Raw genomic sequence first — 18,341 nt, forward strand, 5'->3', positions numbered from 1 at the left:
CAGTTTTCTAAGTACGTTTGTGAAATATTTTCTTGATCTTTATTTTATTTTCCCGCCCAGAAATACAGATATAATTTTTTTTTTTCGCCGACAGGTGACTTTCACTTCTACCTCTTTTTAGTTTTTTCAAATCTGAAGACGTTTGCCGTTGTAGTTTTTCTTTAAAGTTCCTTTTTAAGGTTGGATAAAAATGGCAAGTAATGATGACGAAGGTTTGCACACATTTCTAAACTAAATACACCTTTAAACAACACACCCGATGAAAGGTGGCAGTGTCCTGTCTGAATCCAGGCTTTTTAAAAGTGGCAGGATTTTTGTTTTTTAATAAAGCAAGTTCTCAAGTGGAGACTGGAGAGGCCGTCTCAGAGAACGGGACCGCTTCAGTCCAGCAGGCTGTTTGTTTTGGCAGGGAGGTGCGGTCTGCTTGACCGACACCTCTCCCCCTCAGACCCACCCTCTACAACCAGTCCTATACCTCAGACCCAGGCCTTTACATCAGACCCAGTCCTATACCACCAATACCTCCCAACACCACAGTACATCACAGTCCCACCAATACCTCCCAACACCACAGTACATCACAGTCCCACCAATACCTCCCAACACCGCAGTTAAGTTCAAACAGCTCTTGTGTGATGTCGTGACGCCTAGTTTCTTGAATCGGGTCACATTTAGTATATCAAGTTCCTGATATGGACCTCAGGCAACAGCATATGCATCGTATGTGCTGAGAAAAATACTATGTAGGCCTACTGTCAGTATTTGTCATCAAATAGAGAAAGTAAGATGTCCACATAGACATTTTTGGAAAAATGTCCTCTGGTCTGATGAAACAAAAATAGAACTGTTTGGCCATAATGACCATCGTTATGTTTGGAGGAAAAAGCTGGGGCTTGCAAGCCGAAGACACCATCCCAACTGGGAAGCACAGGGGTGGCAGCATCATGTTGTGGGGGTGCTTTGCTGTAGGAGGGACTGGTGGACTTCACAAAATAGATTGCGTCATGAGGAAGGACAATTATGTGGATATTTTGAAGCAACATCTCAATACATCAGTTAATGCTTGGTCTTAAATGGGTCTTCCAAATGGACAATGACCCCAAGCATACTTCCAAAGTTGTGACAAAATGGCTTAAGGACAACAAAGTCAAGGTATTGGAGTGGACATCACAAAGCCCTGACCTCAATCATATAGAACATTTGTGGGCAGAACTGAAAAATGTGTGTGCGAGCAAGGAGGCCTACAAACCTGACTCAGTTGCACCAGCTCTGTCAGGAGGAATGGGCCAAAATTCACCCAACTTATTTTGGGAAGCTTGTGGAAAGCTACCCAAAATATTTGACCCAAGTTAAACAATTTAAAGGCAATGCTACCAAATACTAATTGAGTGCATGTAAACTTCTGACCAACTGGGAATGTGATGAAATAAATGAAAGCTGAAATAAATCATTCTCTCTACTATTATTCTAACATTTCACATTCTTAAAGTAAAGTGGTGATCCCAACTGACCTAAGACAGGGAATTTGAACTAGAATTAAATGTCAGGAATTGTAAAAAACGGAGTTTAAATGTATTTGACTAAGGTGTATGTACATTTCCGACTTCAGCTGTATATATTTTTTCTTTATTTAACAGGTAGGCTAGTTGAGAACAAGTTCTCATTGACAACTGCGACCTGGCCAAGATAAAGCAAAGCAGTGCAAAACAAACAACAACACAGTTACACATGGAATAAACAAACATACAGTCAATAATAAAATTGAAAAAGTCTATATACATTGTGTGCAAATGAGGTAGGATAATGGAGGTAAGGCAATAAATAGACAATAGTGGCGAAATAATTACAATATAGCAATTAAACACTGGAGTGATAGATGTGCAGAAGATGAATGTGCAAGTAGAGATACTGGGGTGCAAAGGAGCTAAATAAAATTAATAACAGCATGGGGATGAGGTAGTTGGATGGGCAATTTACAGATGGACTATATACAGGTGCAGTGATCTGTGACCTGCTCTGACAGCTAGTGCTTAAAGTTAGTGAGGGAGATATGAGTCTCCAGCTTCAGTGATTTTTGCAGTTCGTTCCAGTCATTGGCAGCAGAGACCTGGAAGGAAAGGCGGCTAAAGGAAGAATTGGCTTTGGGGGTGACCAGTGAAATATACCTGCAGGAGCGCGTGCGACGGGTGGGTGCTGCTATTGTGACCAGTGAGCTGAGATAAGGCGGAGCTTTACCTAGCAAATACTTCTAGATGTTCTGGAGCCAGTGGGTCTGGCGATATAGTATCTGTAACGTATTTTGGTATGTAATTTGTCTACATCTTAACTTCTTAAAGTGGCAATCAGCAGTAGAAACAATTACAAAGTGTCTCCCTGCTCCTCTTTCAGTAAAAGCTGAGGGATGGGGCTGGAGAAATGTAACCTTTTCTTTCAGTAAAAGCTGAGGGATGGGGCTGGAGAAATGTAACCACTCTCAAATTCATAGACAGAGCTATAGATACAAGGACTGACCATCCATGATATCAAAATTGTAATCCTGTTTCTATGATCTGTTTCCACTTGTCTATATTATTAAATTCTACTTTGATTCTGCCAACTAGCTGTCCAATGTAGTTACCATTCCTTTCCAAGGATAGCAACCAAAGTTAATTGAAGTCACTACTCTAGCAACAGGGACAGTTTAGTGCATGTTGAAAGTAGTTTTATCTTCAAAGCAAGTTTATCTGGTTACGCTTGAACCTGTTGTTATACATAAGGTGCAGTCATTAGGTCTATGTCTTGAAAAGAATGACATCAGGCTAGATTTACTAAGTGAACTGGTTTTATTCAAACTCAAACCCTATGTGAATGCCTTTGCTTCTGGGTATGCACACTTTATGGAAGAGACGACACATGACATGCCGTACTCCTCGTCTAATTCTCCCTTGTGCCCACAGGGTGAACTGGCGATAAACTGCCAGCTCTGCAAATAAATTCATAAGAAAAGTTAGTCTGATACTGAAACTAAATCACAATGTATTTATAATGAGCATGCCCCATTATTGGTTAGAATGAGATTTCATGAATCATATGATGCTGCCATTATCTGCCAGCCTGTATTGAGGGGCTCCTGAGTGGCGCAGCGGTCAAAGGCACTGCATCTGTGCTAGAGGCGTCACTACAGACCCTGGTACGATTCCAGTCTGTATCACAACCGACTGTGATTAGGAGTCCCATAGGGCGGTGCACAATTGGACCAGCATTGTTAGGATTTGGCCAGGGTAGGCCGTCATTGTAAATAAAAATTTGTTCTTAACTGACTTGCCTAGTTAAATAAAGATAAGAAATTTAAAAAATCTGACAGCATCCCCACTAACACCAGTTTGTGTTTGGCTACGCTGAACCTCTAGCTGAGGTGTTTCAGGCAGCATGTCTGTTGTTACTGCTCCTAGGACTCTTTGATCTGGGGCAACGATCGGCTTGAACATGAACGGCTTCAGTAGGTTTATTGGCTCCCTAACTAATATTATTTAATTCTCTGTAAACTAATTCTCAGACTTGGAGCTACTCTGTACATTCAGCCATTTTTGGGAGTTCCAAAATGTTCTCTCCTGTCAGTGATGCAACAAAGCCAATATGGTGATTTACAATTACAGTTAGCTGGCGTTCTAAATACTAGTGTTTCCATTACCCTTTAAGACCACACCTCTGTTACCTGATTTCACAGATGATAATGCCCTTTTAGCATAAGAGCTGTTTGAAAAGACTGCCTGAAATGTCAGCCTGTTTTGGTAGAATGGAGTTTTGGCCTGCCTGGTGAAATCCCCAGGAGGTAAATTAGTTAATAGACCAATAAGAAATAGTTCTAAATGTCTACCAATAACACGTTTTCACTTTTCCCTTCCCGACTCAGACCACTCCCTGGGCAGCTCGCGGCTGGGTTTCCCTTTGTAGTCTGTAATAGTTTTCGAGCCCTGCCACAACCGACGAGCATCAGTGCCGGTGTAGTAGGATGCAATCTTAATCCACAAAGCGAGGTCCATACAGAAATGGTTTGTCGAGATCCGTGTGGAAGAACTTGACTGGCCTGCACAGAACCCTGACCTCAACCCCATCTAACACTTTTGGGATGAATTGGAACTCCAACTGCGAGCCAGGTCTATTCACCCAACACCAGTGCTAATCACCCCTCACTAATGCTCTTGTGGCTGAATGGAAGCAAGTCCCCGCAGCAATGTTCTAACAACTAGTGGAAAGCCTTCCCAGAAGAGTGGAGGCTGTTATAGCAGCAATGTTCTAACAACTAGTGGAAAGCCTTCCCAGAAGAGTGGAGGCTGTTATAGCAGCAATGTTCTAACAACTAGTGGAAAGCCTTCCCAGAAGAGTGGAGGCTATTATGGCAGCAAAGTGGGGAACAGCTCCTTGTTAATGCCCATGATTTTGGAATGGGATGTTGGATGAGCAGGTGTCCACATACTTATGGTCATGTAGTGTACGTACATGAAAGCAGGGAAAAGTGACATTGCATCAGGATAGATAATAATAAGGTATTTGAGGTAGATATGTACATGCAGGCAGGGTAAATACATGAAGGCAGGGTAAAGTGACTAGGCGTCAGGATAGATAATAATAAGGTATTTGAGGTAGATATGTACAGTGGGGCAAAAAAGTATTTAGTCAGCCACCAATTGTGCAAGTTCTCCCACTTAAAAAGATGAGAGAGGCCTGTAATTTCATCATAGGTACACTTGAGGTAACTATGACAGACAAAATTAGAAGAAAATCACATTGTAATGAATTTATTTGCAAATTATGGTGGAAAATAAGTATTTGGTCACCTACAAACAAGCAAGATTTCTGGCTCTCACAGACCTGTAACTTCTTCTTTAAGAGGCTCCTCTGTCCTCCACTCATTACCTGTATTAATGGCACCTGTTTGAACTTGTTATTAGTATAAAAGACACCTGTCCACAACCTCAAACAGTCACACTCGAAACTCCACTATGGCCAAGACCAAAGAGCTGTCAAAGGACACCAGAAACAAAATTGTAGACCTGTACCAGGCTGGGAAGACTGAATCTGCAATAGGTAAGCAGCTTGGTTTGAAGAAATCAACTGTGGGAGCAATTATTAGGAAATGGAAGACATACAAGACCACTGATAATCTCCCTCGATCTGGGGCTCCACGCAAGATCTCACCCCGTGGGGTCAAAATGATCACAAGAACGGTGAGCAAAAATCCCAGAACCACACGGGGGGACCTAGTGAATGACCTGCAGAGAGCTGGGACCAAAGTAACAAAGCCTACCATCAGTAACACACTACGCCGCCAGGGACTCAAATCCTGCAGTGCCAGACGTGTCCCCCTGCTTAAGCCAGTACATGTCCAGGCCCGTCTGAAGTTTGCTGGAGAGCATTTGGATGATCCAGAAGAAAATTGGGAGAATGTCATATGGTCAGATGAAACCAAAATAAAACTTTTTGGTAAAAACTCAACTCGTCGTGTTTGGAGGACAAAGAATGCTGAGTTACATCCAAAGAACACCATACCTACTGTGAAGCATGGGGTTGGAAACATCATGCTTTGGGGCTGTTTTTCTGCAAAGGGACCAGGACGACTGATCCGTGTAAAGGAAAGAATGAATGGGGCCATGTATCGTGAGATTTCGAGTGAAAACCTCCTTCCATCAGCAAGGGCATTGAAGATGAAACGTGGCTGGGTCTTTCAGCATGACAATGATCCCAAACACACCGCCCGGGCAACGAAGGAGTGGCTTCGTAAGAAGCATTTCAAGGTCCTGTAGTGGCCTAGCCAGTCTCCAGATCTCAACCCCATAGACATTTTTTGGAGGGAGTTGAAAGTTCATGTTGCCTAGCAACAGCCCCAAAACATCACTGCTCTAGAGGAGATCTGCATGGAGGAATGGTCCAAAATTCCAGCAACAGTGTGTGAACCTTGTGAAGACTTACAGAAAACGTTTGACCTCCGTTATATACCCTTTGTTGGCAATGACAAAGTATTGAGAAACTTTTGTTATTGACAAAATACTTATTTTCCACCATAATTTGCAAATAAATAAATAAAAAATCTTACAATGTGATTTTCTGGATTTTTTTTCTCATTTTGTCTGTCATAGTTGAAGTGTACCTATGCTGAAAATTACAGGCCTCTCATCTTTTTAAGTGGGAGAACTTGCACCATTGGTGGCTGACTAAATACTTTTTTGCCCCACTGTATATGAAGGCAGGGTAAAGTGACTAGGCGTCAGAATAGATCATAATAAGGTATTTGAGGTATATATGTACATAAAGGCAGGGTAAAGTGACTAGTCATCAGTATAGATAATAATACAAGTCAAATAAAGAACTCAGTAGCAGCAGCAGATGATGAGTGTAAAAGTGTGTGCGTATGTAGTGTATGTGAATTTGTGTGGGAGTGTCTATTGAAGTGTGTGTGTGTGAGTGAGTGTGTATATGCTGTCAGGTTTTGGGACAGCCACCTCGCAATAGAAGTAGGTGTATGTCACGTTCGCTGGAATAATTATTGGACCAAACTGCAGCGCGATATGGTTTCCACATAATATTTATTTGAAAACGCACAAAACAAAGAAAGAACGAAACAAACAACGAACTGTAACAAAGAGGTGTAACATGCTACTTAAATATGATTACAACGATTACCAGCTGCCTCTAATTGGGAATCATACCAAACACCAACATAGAAAAACTAAACTAGAACCCCACATAGAAAATAATAACTAGAAAACCCCCCAGTCACGCCCTGACTTACTCTACCATAGAAAATAAGGGCTCTCTATGGTCAGGACGTGACAGTGTATGAACAATGAATTTGTACTATAATAATTTAACAATGTGCTTGTTATTGCCTTGGATTGAATTAGAACAAATCATGATGTAAATACATGTCCAAAGTTTGGAGACTTAACTTTTTTTAAACGGTTGTTTTTTGAGGTGGGACTGCAATTGTGGTTGCCTAGCACTTTCAAGAGCGTTGGGTCAGTAAAAGGTCGCTGCTTCAAATACCTGAGCTGGCAAGGTGGAAAAATCTGCCGTTCTTCACTTAAGCAATACAGTTAACCCCCAACAACAACAACTGCTCCCCGGGCGCCGATGACATTGACATTGATTAAGGCAGCCTCACACACCTCTCTGATTCAAAGGGGTTGTGTTAAATGGCAGCCTCACACACCTCTCTGATTCAAAGGGGTTGTGTTAAATGGCAGCCTCCCACACCTCTCTGATTCAAAGGGGTTGTGTTAAATGGCAGCCTCCCACACCTCTCTGATTCAAAGGGGTTGTGTTAAATGGCAGCCTCACACACCTCTCTGATTCAAAGGGGTTGTGTTAAATGGCAGCCTCACACACCTCTCTGATTCAAAGGGGTTGTGTTAAATGGCAGCCTCCCGCACCTCTCTGATTCAAAGGGGTTGTGTTAAATGGCAGCCTCCCGCACCTCTCTGATTCAAAGGGGTTGTGTTAAATGGCAGCCTCCCGCACCTCTCTGATTCAAAGGGGGTTGTGTTAAATGGCAGCCTCCCGCACCTCTCTGATTCAAAGGGGTTGTGTTAAATGGCAGCCTCCCGCACCTCTCTGATTCAAAGGGGTTGTGTTAAATGGCAGCCTCCCGCACCTCTCTGATTCAAAGGGGTTGTGTTAAATGGCAGCCTCCCGCACCTCTCTGATTCAAAGGGGTTGTGTTAAATGGCAGCCTCCCGCACCTCTCTGATTCAAAGGGGTTGTGTTAAATGGCAGCCTCCCGCACCTCTCTGATTCAAAGGGGTTGTGTTAAATGGCAGCCTCCCCCGCACCTCTCTGATTCAAAGGGGTTGTGTTAAATGGCAGCCTCCCGCACCTCTCTGATTCAAAGGGGTTGTGTTAAATGGCAGCCTCCCGCACCTCTCTGATTCAAAGGGGTTGTGTTAAATGGCAGCCTCCCGCACCTCTCTGATTCAAAGGGGTTGTGTTAAATGGCAGCCTCCCGCACCTCTCTGATTCAAAGGGGTTGTGTTAAATGGCAGCCTCCCGCACCTCTCTGATTCAAAGGGGTTGTGTTAAATGGCAGCCTCCCGCACCTCTCTGATTCAAAGGGGTTGTGTTAAATGGCAGCCTCCCGCACCTCTCTGATTCAAAGGGGTTGTGTTAAATGGCAGCCTCCCGCACCTCTCTGATTCAAAGGGGTTGTGTTAAATGGCAGCCTCCCGCACCTCTCTGATTCAAAGGGGTTGTGTTAAATGGCAGCCTCCCGCACCTCTCTGATTCAAAGGGGTTGTGTTAAATGGCAGCCTCCCACACCTCTCTGATTCAAAGGGGTTGTGTTAAATGGCAGCCTCCCACACCTCTCTGATTCAAAGGGGTTGTGTTAAATGGCAGCCTCCCGCACCTCTCTGATTCAAAGGGGTTGTGTTAAATGGCAGCCTCCCACACCTCTCTGATTCAAAGGGGTTGTGTTAAATGGCAGCCTCCCACACCTCTCTGATTCAAAGGGGTTGTGTTAAATGGCAGCCTCCCGCACCTCTCTGATTCAAAGGGGTTGTGTTAAATGGCAGCCTCCCGCACCTCTCTGATTCAAAGGGGTTGTGTTAAATGGCAGCCTCCCACACCTCTCTGATTCAAAGGGGTTGTGTTAAATGGCAGCCTCCATCACCTCTCTGATTCAAAGGGGTTGTGTTAAATGCGTTAACATTTTCAGTTGAATGCATTCAGTTGTGCAAAAGACTAGGTATCCCTTTCATTTCCATTCCCATTTTGCATCACTTCTGAAGAATCACCCATTTGGTCATATATAGATTCTCTCTGACTCTTTTCCCGCTCTCTCTTCAGGCTGGTATGATCCGGACAGACTCAGATGAGTACTTCATTGAGCCATTGGAGAGAGGGACTCAGGAACATGAGGACCAGGGCAGAGTCCATGTTGTCTACAGGAGATCTGCTGTTCTACAGGCCCCCTCTGACATCTCACTGGACTACCAACTGGAAGGTAAGCTGTGTGTATGCTTGTGTGTGATATATATACTACCATTCAAAAGTTTGGGTTTACTTAGCAATTTCCATGTTTTTGAAAGAAAAGCAAATGTTTTGTCCATTAAAATAACATCAAATTGATCAGAAATACAGTGTAGACATTGTTAATGTTGTAAATTACTATTGTAGCTGGAAACGGCTGATAAAAAAAATGAATATCTACATAGGTGAACAGAGGCCCATTATCAGCAACCATCACTCCTGTGTTCCAATGGAATATCTACATAGGTGAACAGAGGCCCATTATCAGCAACCATCACTCCTGTGTTCCAATGGAATATCTACATAGGTGAACAGAGGCCCATTATCAGCAACCATCACTCCTGTGTTCCAATGGAATATCTACATAGGAGTACAGAGGCCCATTATCAGCAACCATCACTCCTGTGTTCCAATGGAATATCTACATAGGAGTACAGAGGCCCGTTATCAGCAACCATCACTCCTGTGTTCCAATGGAATATCTACATAGGAGTACAGAGGCCCATTATCAGCAACCATCACTCCTGTGTTCCAATGGAATATCTACATAGGAGTACAGAGGCCCATTATCAGCAACCAATCACTCCTGTGTTCCAATGGAATATCTACATAGGAGTACAGAGGCCCATTATCAGCAACCATCACTCCTGTGTTCCAATGGAATATCTACATAGGAGTACAGAGGCCCATTATCAGCAACCATCACTCCTGTGTTCCAATGGAATATCTACATAGGAGTACAGAGGCCCATTATCAGCAACCATCACTCCTGTGTTCCAATGGAATATCTACATAGGAGTACAGAGGCCCATTATCAGCAACCATCAGTCCTGTGTTCCAATGGAATATCTACATAGGAGTACAGAGGCCCATTATCAGCAACCATCACTCCTGTGTTCCAATGGAATATCTACATAGGAGTACAGAGGCCCATTATCAGCAACCATCACTCCTGTGTTCCAATGGAATATCTACATAGGCGTACAGAGGCCCATTATCAGCAACCATCACTCCTGTGTTCCAATGGAATATCTACATAGGTGTACAGAGGCCCATTATCAGCAACCATCACTCCTGTGTTCCAATGGAATATCTACATAGGAGTACAGAGGCCCATTATCAGCAGCCATCACTCCTGTGTTCCAATGGAATATCTACATAGGAGTACAGAGGCCCATTATCAGCAACCATCACTCCTGTGTTCCAATGGAATATCTACATAGGAGTACAGAGGCCCATTATCAGCAGCCATCACTCCTGTGTTCCAATGGAATATCTACATAGGAGTACAGAGGCCCATTATCAGCAACCATCACTCCTGTGTTCCAATGGAATATCTACATAGGCGTACAGAGACCCATTATCAGCAACCATCACTCCTGTGTTCCAATGGAATATCTACATAGGCGTACAGAGGCCCATTATCAGTAACCATCACTCCTGTGTTCCAATGGAATATCGACATAGGAGTACAGAGGCCCATTATCAGCAGCCATCACTCCTGTGTTCCAATGGAATATCTACATAGGAGTACAGAGACCCATTATCAGCAACCATCACTCCTGTGTTCCAATGGAATATCTACATAGGTGTACAGAGGCCCATTATCAGCAACCATCACTCCTGTGTTCCAATGGCACGTTGTGTTAGCTAATCCAAGTTTATCATTTTAAAAGGCTAATTGATCATTAGAAAACCCTTTTGCAATTATGTTAGCACAGCTGAAAACTGTTTTCCTGATTAAGGAAGCAATACAACTGGCCTTCTTTAGACCAGTTGAGTATGTGGAGCATCAGCATTTGTGGGTTCAATTACAGGCTCAAAATGGCCAGAAACAAAGTACTTTCATCTGAAACTCGTCAGTCTATTCTTGTTCTGAGAAATGAAGGCTATTCCATGTGAGAAATTGCCAAGAAACTGAAGATCTCGTACAACGTTGTGTACTACTCCCTTCACAGAACAGCGCAAACTCGTTCTATCCAGAATAAAAAGAGGAGTGGGAGGCCCCGGTGCACAACTGAGAAAGAGGACAAGTACATTATTGTCTAGTTTGAGAAACAGACGCCTCACAAGTCCGCAACTGGCAGCTTCATTAAATAGTACCCGCAAAACCAGTCTAACACTTTTAACACCAGTCTCAATGTCAACAGCGAAAAGGCAACTCCGGGATGCTGGCCTTCTAGGCAGAGTTGCAAAGAAAAAAACATACTTCAGACTGGCCAATAAAAATAAAATATTAAGATGGGGAAAATAACACACTGGACAGAGATGGCTTTTTTCTCTCGCATGGAATAGCCTTCATTTCTCAGAACAAGAATAGACTGACGGGTTTCAGAAGTAGTTATTTGTTTTTGGCCTTTTTGAGCCTGTAATCGAACCCAGAAATGCTGATGTTCCAGATACTAATGGTAATGGTTGCTGATAATGGGCCTCTGTACTCCTATGTAGATATTCCATTGGAACACAGGAGTGATGGTTGCTGATAATGGGCCTCTGTACATCTATGTAGTTATTCCATTGGAACACAGGAGTAATGGTTGCTGATAATGGGCCTCTGTACATCTATGTAGTTATTCCATTGGAACACAGGAGTAATGGTTGCTGATAATGGGCCTCTGTACTCCTATGTAGATATTCCATTGGAACACAGGAGTGATGGTTGCTGATAATGGGCCTCTGTACTCCTATGTAGATATTCCATTGGAACACAGGAGTAATGGTTGCTGATAATGGGCCTCTGTACTCCTATGTAGATATTCCATTGGAACACAGGAGTGATGGTTGCTGATAATGGGCCTCTGTACACCTATGTAGATATTCCATTGGAACACAGGAGTGATGGTTGCTGATAATGGGCCTCTGTACACCTATGTAGATATTCCATTGGAACACAGGAGTGATGGTTGCTGATAATGGGCCTCTGTACTCCTATGTAGATATTCCATTGGAACACAGGAGTGATGGTTGCTGATAATGGGCCTCTGTACACCTATGTAGATATTCCATTGGAACACAGGAGTGATGGTTGCTGATAATGGGCCTCTGTACACCTATGTAGATATTCCATTGGAACACAGGAGTGATGGTTGCTGATAATGGACCTCTGTACGCCTATGTAGATATTCCATTGGAACACAGGAGTGATGGTTGCTGATAATGGGCCTCTGTACACCTATGTAGATATTCCATTGGAACACAGGAGTGATGGTTGCTGATAATGGGCCTCTGTACGCCTATGTAGATATTCCATTGGAACACAGGAGTGATGGTTGCTGATAATGGGCCTCTGTACATCTATGTAGTTATTCCATAAAAAATCTGCCGTTTCCAGCTACAATATGTTATTTTAATGGACAAAAAAAATGTGCTTTTCTTTCAAAAACAAGGACATTTCTAAGTGACCCCAAACTTTTGAACGGTAGTGCGTGTATGTACAGTATATTGTATAATTTATCAGACACTTTTAACCAAAGTGACTTACATTCTTGCACCCATCATTTTTTACGTGTGGATGGTGCCGAGAATTGAACCGGTAATTGAACCCACTATCCTGGCATATCAGGTGTGTGTGTGTTTGTTTGTGTAAAACTACAGATGAATAGTTAATGAAGCAGAGTAGTCTGCATCACTCACCTGTCATCTGCTGATGTTATAATGAGTCTGTTAGAGGTATGGTAGAAGTCTGTCATGTAGGTGGTTGTGAGTGGTTAGCCAGCCTACTATTCCATGTAGATTGGGGTGAGTGGTTAGCCAGCCTACTATTCCATGTAGATGGATGAGTGGTTAGTGAGTGTTTAGTCAGATTACTAATCAAATCAAACTTTATTTGTCACATGCGTCGACTTTGCGTAGACTTTACCGTGAAATGCTTACTTACAAGCCCTTAATCAACAGTGCAGTTCAAAAAATAAAAAGTAAAAAAGACTAAAATAAAAAGTAATAATATAAAGTAACACAATAAGAATAAGAATAATGAGGCTATATACAGGGGGCACCGGTACTGAGTGTGCGGGGGTACAGGTTAGTTGAGGTCATTTGTACAAGTAGGTGAGGGTGAAGTGACTATGCATAGATACTAAACAGAGAGTAGCAGCAGTGTACAAAAGAGCAGAAAAGTAAATAAATAAAAACAGTATGGGGATGAGGTAGGTGAAAATGGGTGGGCTATTTACCAATAGACTATGTACAGCTGCAGCGATCGGTTAGCTGCTCAGATAGCAGATGTTTGAAGTTGGTGAGGGAGATAAGTCTCCAACTTCAGTGATTTTTGCAATTCGTTCCAGTCACAGGCAGCAGAGAACTGGAAGGAAAGGCGGCCAAATGAGGTGTTGGCTTTAGGGATGATCAGTGAGATACACCTGCTGGAGCGCGTGCTACGGATGGGTGTTGCCATCGTGACCAGTGAACTGAGATAAGGCGGAGCTTTACCTAGCATGGACTTGTAGATGACCTGGAGCCAGTGGGTCTGGCGACGAATATGTAGCGAGGGCCAGCCGACTAGAGCATACAAGTCGCAGTGGTGGGTGGTATAAGGTGCTTTAGTGACAAAGCGGATGGCACTGTGATAAACTGCATCCAGTTTGCTGAGTAGAGTGTTGGAAGCAATTTTGTAGATGACATTGCCGAAGTCGAGGATCGGTAGGATAGTCAGTTTTACTAGGGTAAGTTTGGCGGCGTGAGTGAAGGATGCTTTGTTGCGGAATAGAAAGCCGACTCTTGATTTGATTTTCGATTGGAGATGTTTGATATGAGTCTGGAAGGAGAGTTTACAGTCTAGCCAGACACCTAGGTACTTATAGATGTCCACATATTCAAGGTCGGAACCATCCAGGGTGGTGATGCTAGTCGGGCATGCGGGTGCAGGCAGCGATCGGTTGAAAAGCATGCATTTGGTTAACCAGCCTACTATTCCATGTAGATGGATGTGAGTGGTTAGCCAGCCTACTATTCCATGTAGATGGATGTGAGTGGTTAGCCAGCCTACTGTTCCATGTAGATGGATGTGAGTGGTTAACCAGCCTACTATTCCATGTAGGTGGGTGTGAGTGGTTAACCAGCCTACTATTCCATGTAGATGGATGTGAGTGGTTAGCCAGCCTACTACTCTATGTAGATGGATGTGAGTGGTTAGCCAGCCTACTACTCCATGTAGATGGATGTGAGTGGTTAGCCAGCCTACTACTCTATGTAGATGGATGTGAGTGGTTAGCCAGCCTACTATTCCATGTAGATTGGTGTGAGTGGTTAACCAGCCTACTATTCCATGGATGTGAGTGGTTAGCCAGACTACTATTCTATGTAGATTGGTGTGAGTGGTTAGGTATCCTACTATTCCCTGTAGATTGGTGTGAGTGGTTAGGTATCCTACTATTCCATGTAGATTGGTGTTAGTGGTTTCATGATGTTGGGGTAGGTTTATGATAAATACATAAATACCCCCCCCCTCCACCCCCTGTTTCTCTCTCTCTACTCTATAGAGTTGACTCTTGAAAAGCCCTTTGTTAACATAGAGATTCTGGGAACATCAAAAGGTGGGAAACGGAACCATATTTCGGTAATCCAGCCATTAATATGCGCTTGTACTTAAAAAAAAAAAATGTTTACCCCCTTTTACATGGTATCCAATTATTAGTAGCTACTTCTAAATGAGATTGGTTTTCATGAGTGAACTATGCTCATCTTATAGTGGCCCCGCCCATATGAACAGACACTGGTTGTAAACTATGAAACACGGCCCTCTCTCCCAACCCTATATAAGCCTCTTTATGAAAATGTAACACCCTGTTCCAAGGACGTGAGGATTTGCGCTCCCCACGTTAAAAAGGACAAGGTCACCTACAGAACTAAGCCAACATCAGCGTGAGCTCTGGGTGAACGACAAGAACCTAAAGAAATTAGCATCGAATTTCAACGTGAAGATGACGATCCACACGCCAAAAAGATGAATTTCGACTACCAGACAGAATATAGCATGAGCTAAAAGTATGGCAACTTGGTATGAACTTTGAACTCTTATTCACTAAAAAGTGATACCTCCTAGCCGTTGCGTTAGCGCAGCCACTTTAGACGTGGGCTAGGAGAGGACGGACAGAGTGTCTGTTCTACCACACGACGACATTACTACCAAGTGTCCGTTCTACCACCAGACATTCTTTAAAGGCCACCCGGCCTTCCATCTACGACCAACTGATCAAAGCGCAGCTCAGAGTAAATATTTATTGCATTTTCCTTTTCCAAATGGGCGGTTATTTAGAATGCATAAAATTTTGTATTTACAATAGAGTAGCTGCCTACGGCCCGATAGACACAATCTTTTTTGTTCCTCGGTCTTCCTGCTCTTTCATTCAAAACCCAACCCCCTTTCTTTGTGTAACCAGCCGTCATATCTGTTCCGTCCGCCAGGGACGTTTTCCTTTATGACATAATTTGTAATCAATGTGTAATCCATTCTGTGTAGATGTAATTCTGTGTGATTTATTTAGTCAATAAATAATTAAACCAAATTTTGTATTGCTGATTCAACTTGTTAGCCAGGGTTCGTGAAGATAACCAAGGATTTACAACTTTCAAATGAGTCTAAATAAGGTGACAATTAAATATTGACTGCTATTGAGGTAAAATATTACTAGGTCTTTAAGAGTTTATTCGGAAGATAACAGCTCTATAAACATTATTTCGTGGTGCCCCGACTTTCTAGTTAATTACATTCGCTTAATCAGGTAATATTATTTACAGAGAAAATATTTTATAGAATAGCATGTCATATCACTTAATCCGGCATAGCCAAAGACACGACAGTGATTAGGTATCCTACAATTCCATGTTGATGGTTGTGAGTGGTTAGCCAGCCTACTTTTCCATGTAGGTAGGTGTGAGTGGGTTGCTAGACTACCGTTCCATGTAGATGGGTGTCAGTGTTTTGACGGCCTATTATTCCATCTGGTGGGTGTGAGTGGTTAGCCAGTCTACTTTTCCATTTGATTTTATTTCACCTTTATTTAACCAGGTAGGCTAGTTGAGAACAAGTTCTCATTTGCATCTGTGACCTGGCCAAGATAAAGCAAAGCAGTTCGACACATAAAACAGCAGAGTTACACATGGAATAAACAAACATACAATCAATAATACAGTAGAAGAATCTATATACAGCATGTGCAAATGAGGTAGGATAAGAGAGGTAAGGCAATAAATAGGCCATGGTGGCAAAGTAATTGCAATATAGCAATTAAACACTGGAATGGTAGGCTGTGCAGAAGCTGAATGTGCAAGTTGAGATACTGGGGTGCAACGGAGCAAGATAAATAAATAAATACAGTATGGGGATGAGGTAGATTGGATGGCCTATTTACAGATGAGCTGTGTACAGGTGCAGTGATCTGTCAGCTGCTCTGACAGCTGGTGCTTAAAGCTAGTGAGAGAGGTAAGAGTCTCCAGCTTCAGAGATTTTTTCAGTTCGTTCCAGTCATTGGTAGCAGAGAACTGGAAGGAGAGGTGGCCAAAGAAAGAATTGGCTTTGGGGGTGACCAGTGAGATATTCCTGCTGGAGCGCGTGCTATGGGTGGGTGCTGCTATGTTGACCAGTGAGCTGAGATAAGGCGGGGCTTTACCTAGCAGAGACTTGTGGATGACCTGGAGCCAGTGGGTTTGGTGACGAGTATGAAGCGAGGGCCAGCCAACGAGATCATACAGCTCGCAGTGGTGGGTAGTATATGGGGCTTTGGTGACAAAACAGATGGCACTGTGATAGACTGCATCCAATTTGCTGAGTAGAGTGTTGGAGGCTATTTTGTAAATGACATCGCCGAAGTCGAGGATCGGTAGGATAGTCCGTTTTACAAGGGAATGTTTGGCAGCATGAGTGAAGGAGGCTTTGTTGTGAAATAGGAAGCTGATTCTAGATTTAATTTTGGATTGGAGATGCTTAATGTGAGTCTGGAAGGAGAGTTTACAGTCTAACCAGACACCTAGGTATTTGTAGTTGTCCACATAAGTCAGAACTGTCCAGAGTAGTGATGCTAGACGGGCGGATAGGTGCGGGCAGCGATCAGTTGAAGAGCATGCATTTAGTTTTACCTGCATTTAAGAGCAGTTGGAGGCCACGGAAGGAGAGTTGTATGGCATTGAAGCTCATCTGGAGGTTAGTTAACAGTGTCCAACAAAGGGACAGAGGTATACAGAATGGTGTCGTCTGCGTAGAGGTGGATCAGAGAAACACCAGCAGTGAGAGTGACATCATTGATACTATTCCATGTTGATGGGTGTGGGTTAGTGAGTGGTTAGTCAGTTTACACTTCCATGTTGATGGGTGTGGGTTAGTGAGTGGTTAGTCAGTTTACACTTCCATGTTGATGGGTGTGGGTTAGTGAGTGGTTCGTCAGTTTACACTTCCATTTTGATGGGTGTTGGTTAGTGATTCGTTAGCCAGCCTACTATTCCATGTAGATGGAATACTACCAAACATCATATTTACACAACAGCTATCGATCCCCACTCTGTTTCCTCGTCTCAGTGCTCCTTACTGCCAACAACATATTTACACAACAGCTAGTGATCCCCACTCTGTTTCCTCGTCTCAGTGCTCCTTACTGCCAACAACATATTTACACAACAGCTAGGGATCACCACTCTGTTTCCTCGTCTCAGTGCTCCTTACTGCCAACAACATATTTACACAACAGCTAGGGAACACCACTCTGTTTCCTCGTCCCAGGGCTCAATACTCCCATCATTATATTGTCACAACAGCTAGGGATTACCACTGTGTTCCCTCATCCAAGTGCTCAATACTGCCAAACAACATATTGACACATCAGCTTGGGTACACCACTCCTTTCCCTCGTCCCAGGGCTCAATACTGCCAAACAACATATTGTCTGTATGTTGCATGACAGTACTCTTTGTGGTCTATACCTGGATCCTGCCGATTGCCCAATGCCAACAAGTTTGAAAAACATATCTTGCTAGAGATCTAGCTAGTCTAACTAGGTAGCTAGCTCGCGAAGGACTAACTACCAGCTTGTTTTTGAGAATGCAAGGGGCCATACCAAGTATTGGAGTCAAAAGGGCAAAGGAAAGGGCAAAAGGGCCAAGTAAGCCAAGCCAAGCTATTTTCCGTGAATGCAACGCTTTGAAAATGAAAATATATTGTTTAACTTTTTTTCCACAAGTGTGATAGCTAGCTAATGTAGCTACCAACTTAGCTTGCTAGCTCTCGTCAGATTGAAATCCAATCTTTTATCAGGCACGGAAATTCAAGGGAAGGCCGTTAGCTAACATTAGATAGCTAGTTATAACGTTATATAACAATGTAGCCTACCTTACATTGCTAACTTTCTGGC

The 18,341-nt window shown here is 43.1% G+C and overlaps 1 protein-coding gene across 2 annotated transcripts in view; it reads left to right on the forward strand.

Moving 5' to 3' along the window:
- Positions 1 to 8,825: 8,825 nt before the first annotated feature.
- Positions 8,826 to 18,341, forward strand: part of adamts3 (ADAM metallopeptidase with thrombospondin type 1 motif, 3) — a 151,012-nt gene continuing 141,496 nt past the window's right edge. For both annotated transcript variants that reach the window (XM_065026949.1, XM_065026950.1), the window contains exon 1: positions 8,826 to 8,977. In XM_065026949.1, coding sequence (XP_064883021.1) covers positions 8,827 to 8,977 — 151 coding nt within the window. In that variant the 5' untranslated portion in view covers position 8,826. The remainder of the gene's footprint in view (positions 8,978 to 18,341) is intronic.

The sequence above is a fragment of the Oncorhynchus nerka genome, linkage group LG13 (assembly GCF_034236695.1).
Source record: "Oncorhynchus nerka isolate Pitt River linkage group LG13, Oner_Uvic_2.0, whole genome shotgun sequence".
In the NCBI taxonomy this organism is placed as follows: domain Eukaryota; kingdom Metazoa; phylum Chordata; class Actinopteri; order Salmoniformes; family Salmonidae; genus Oncorhynchus; species Oncorhynchus nerka.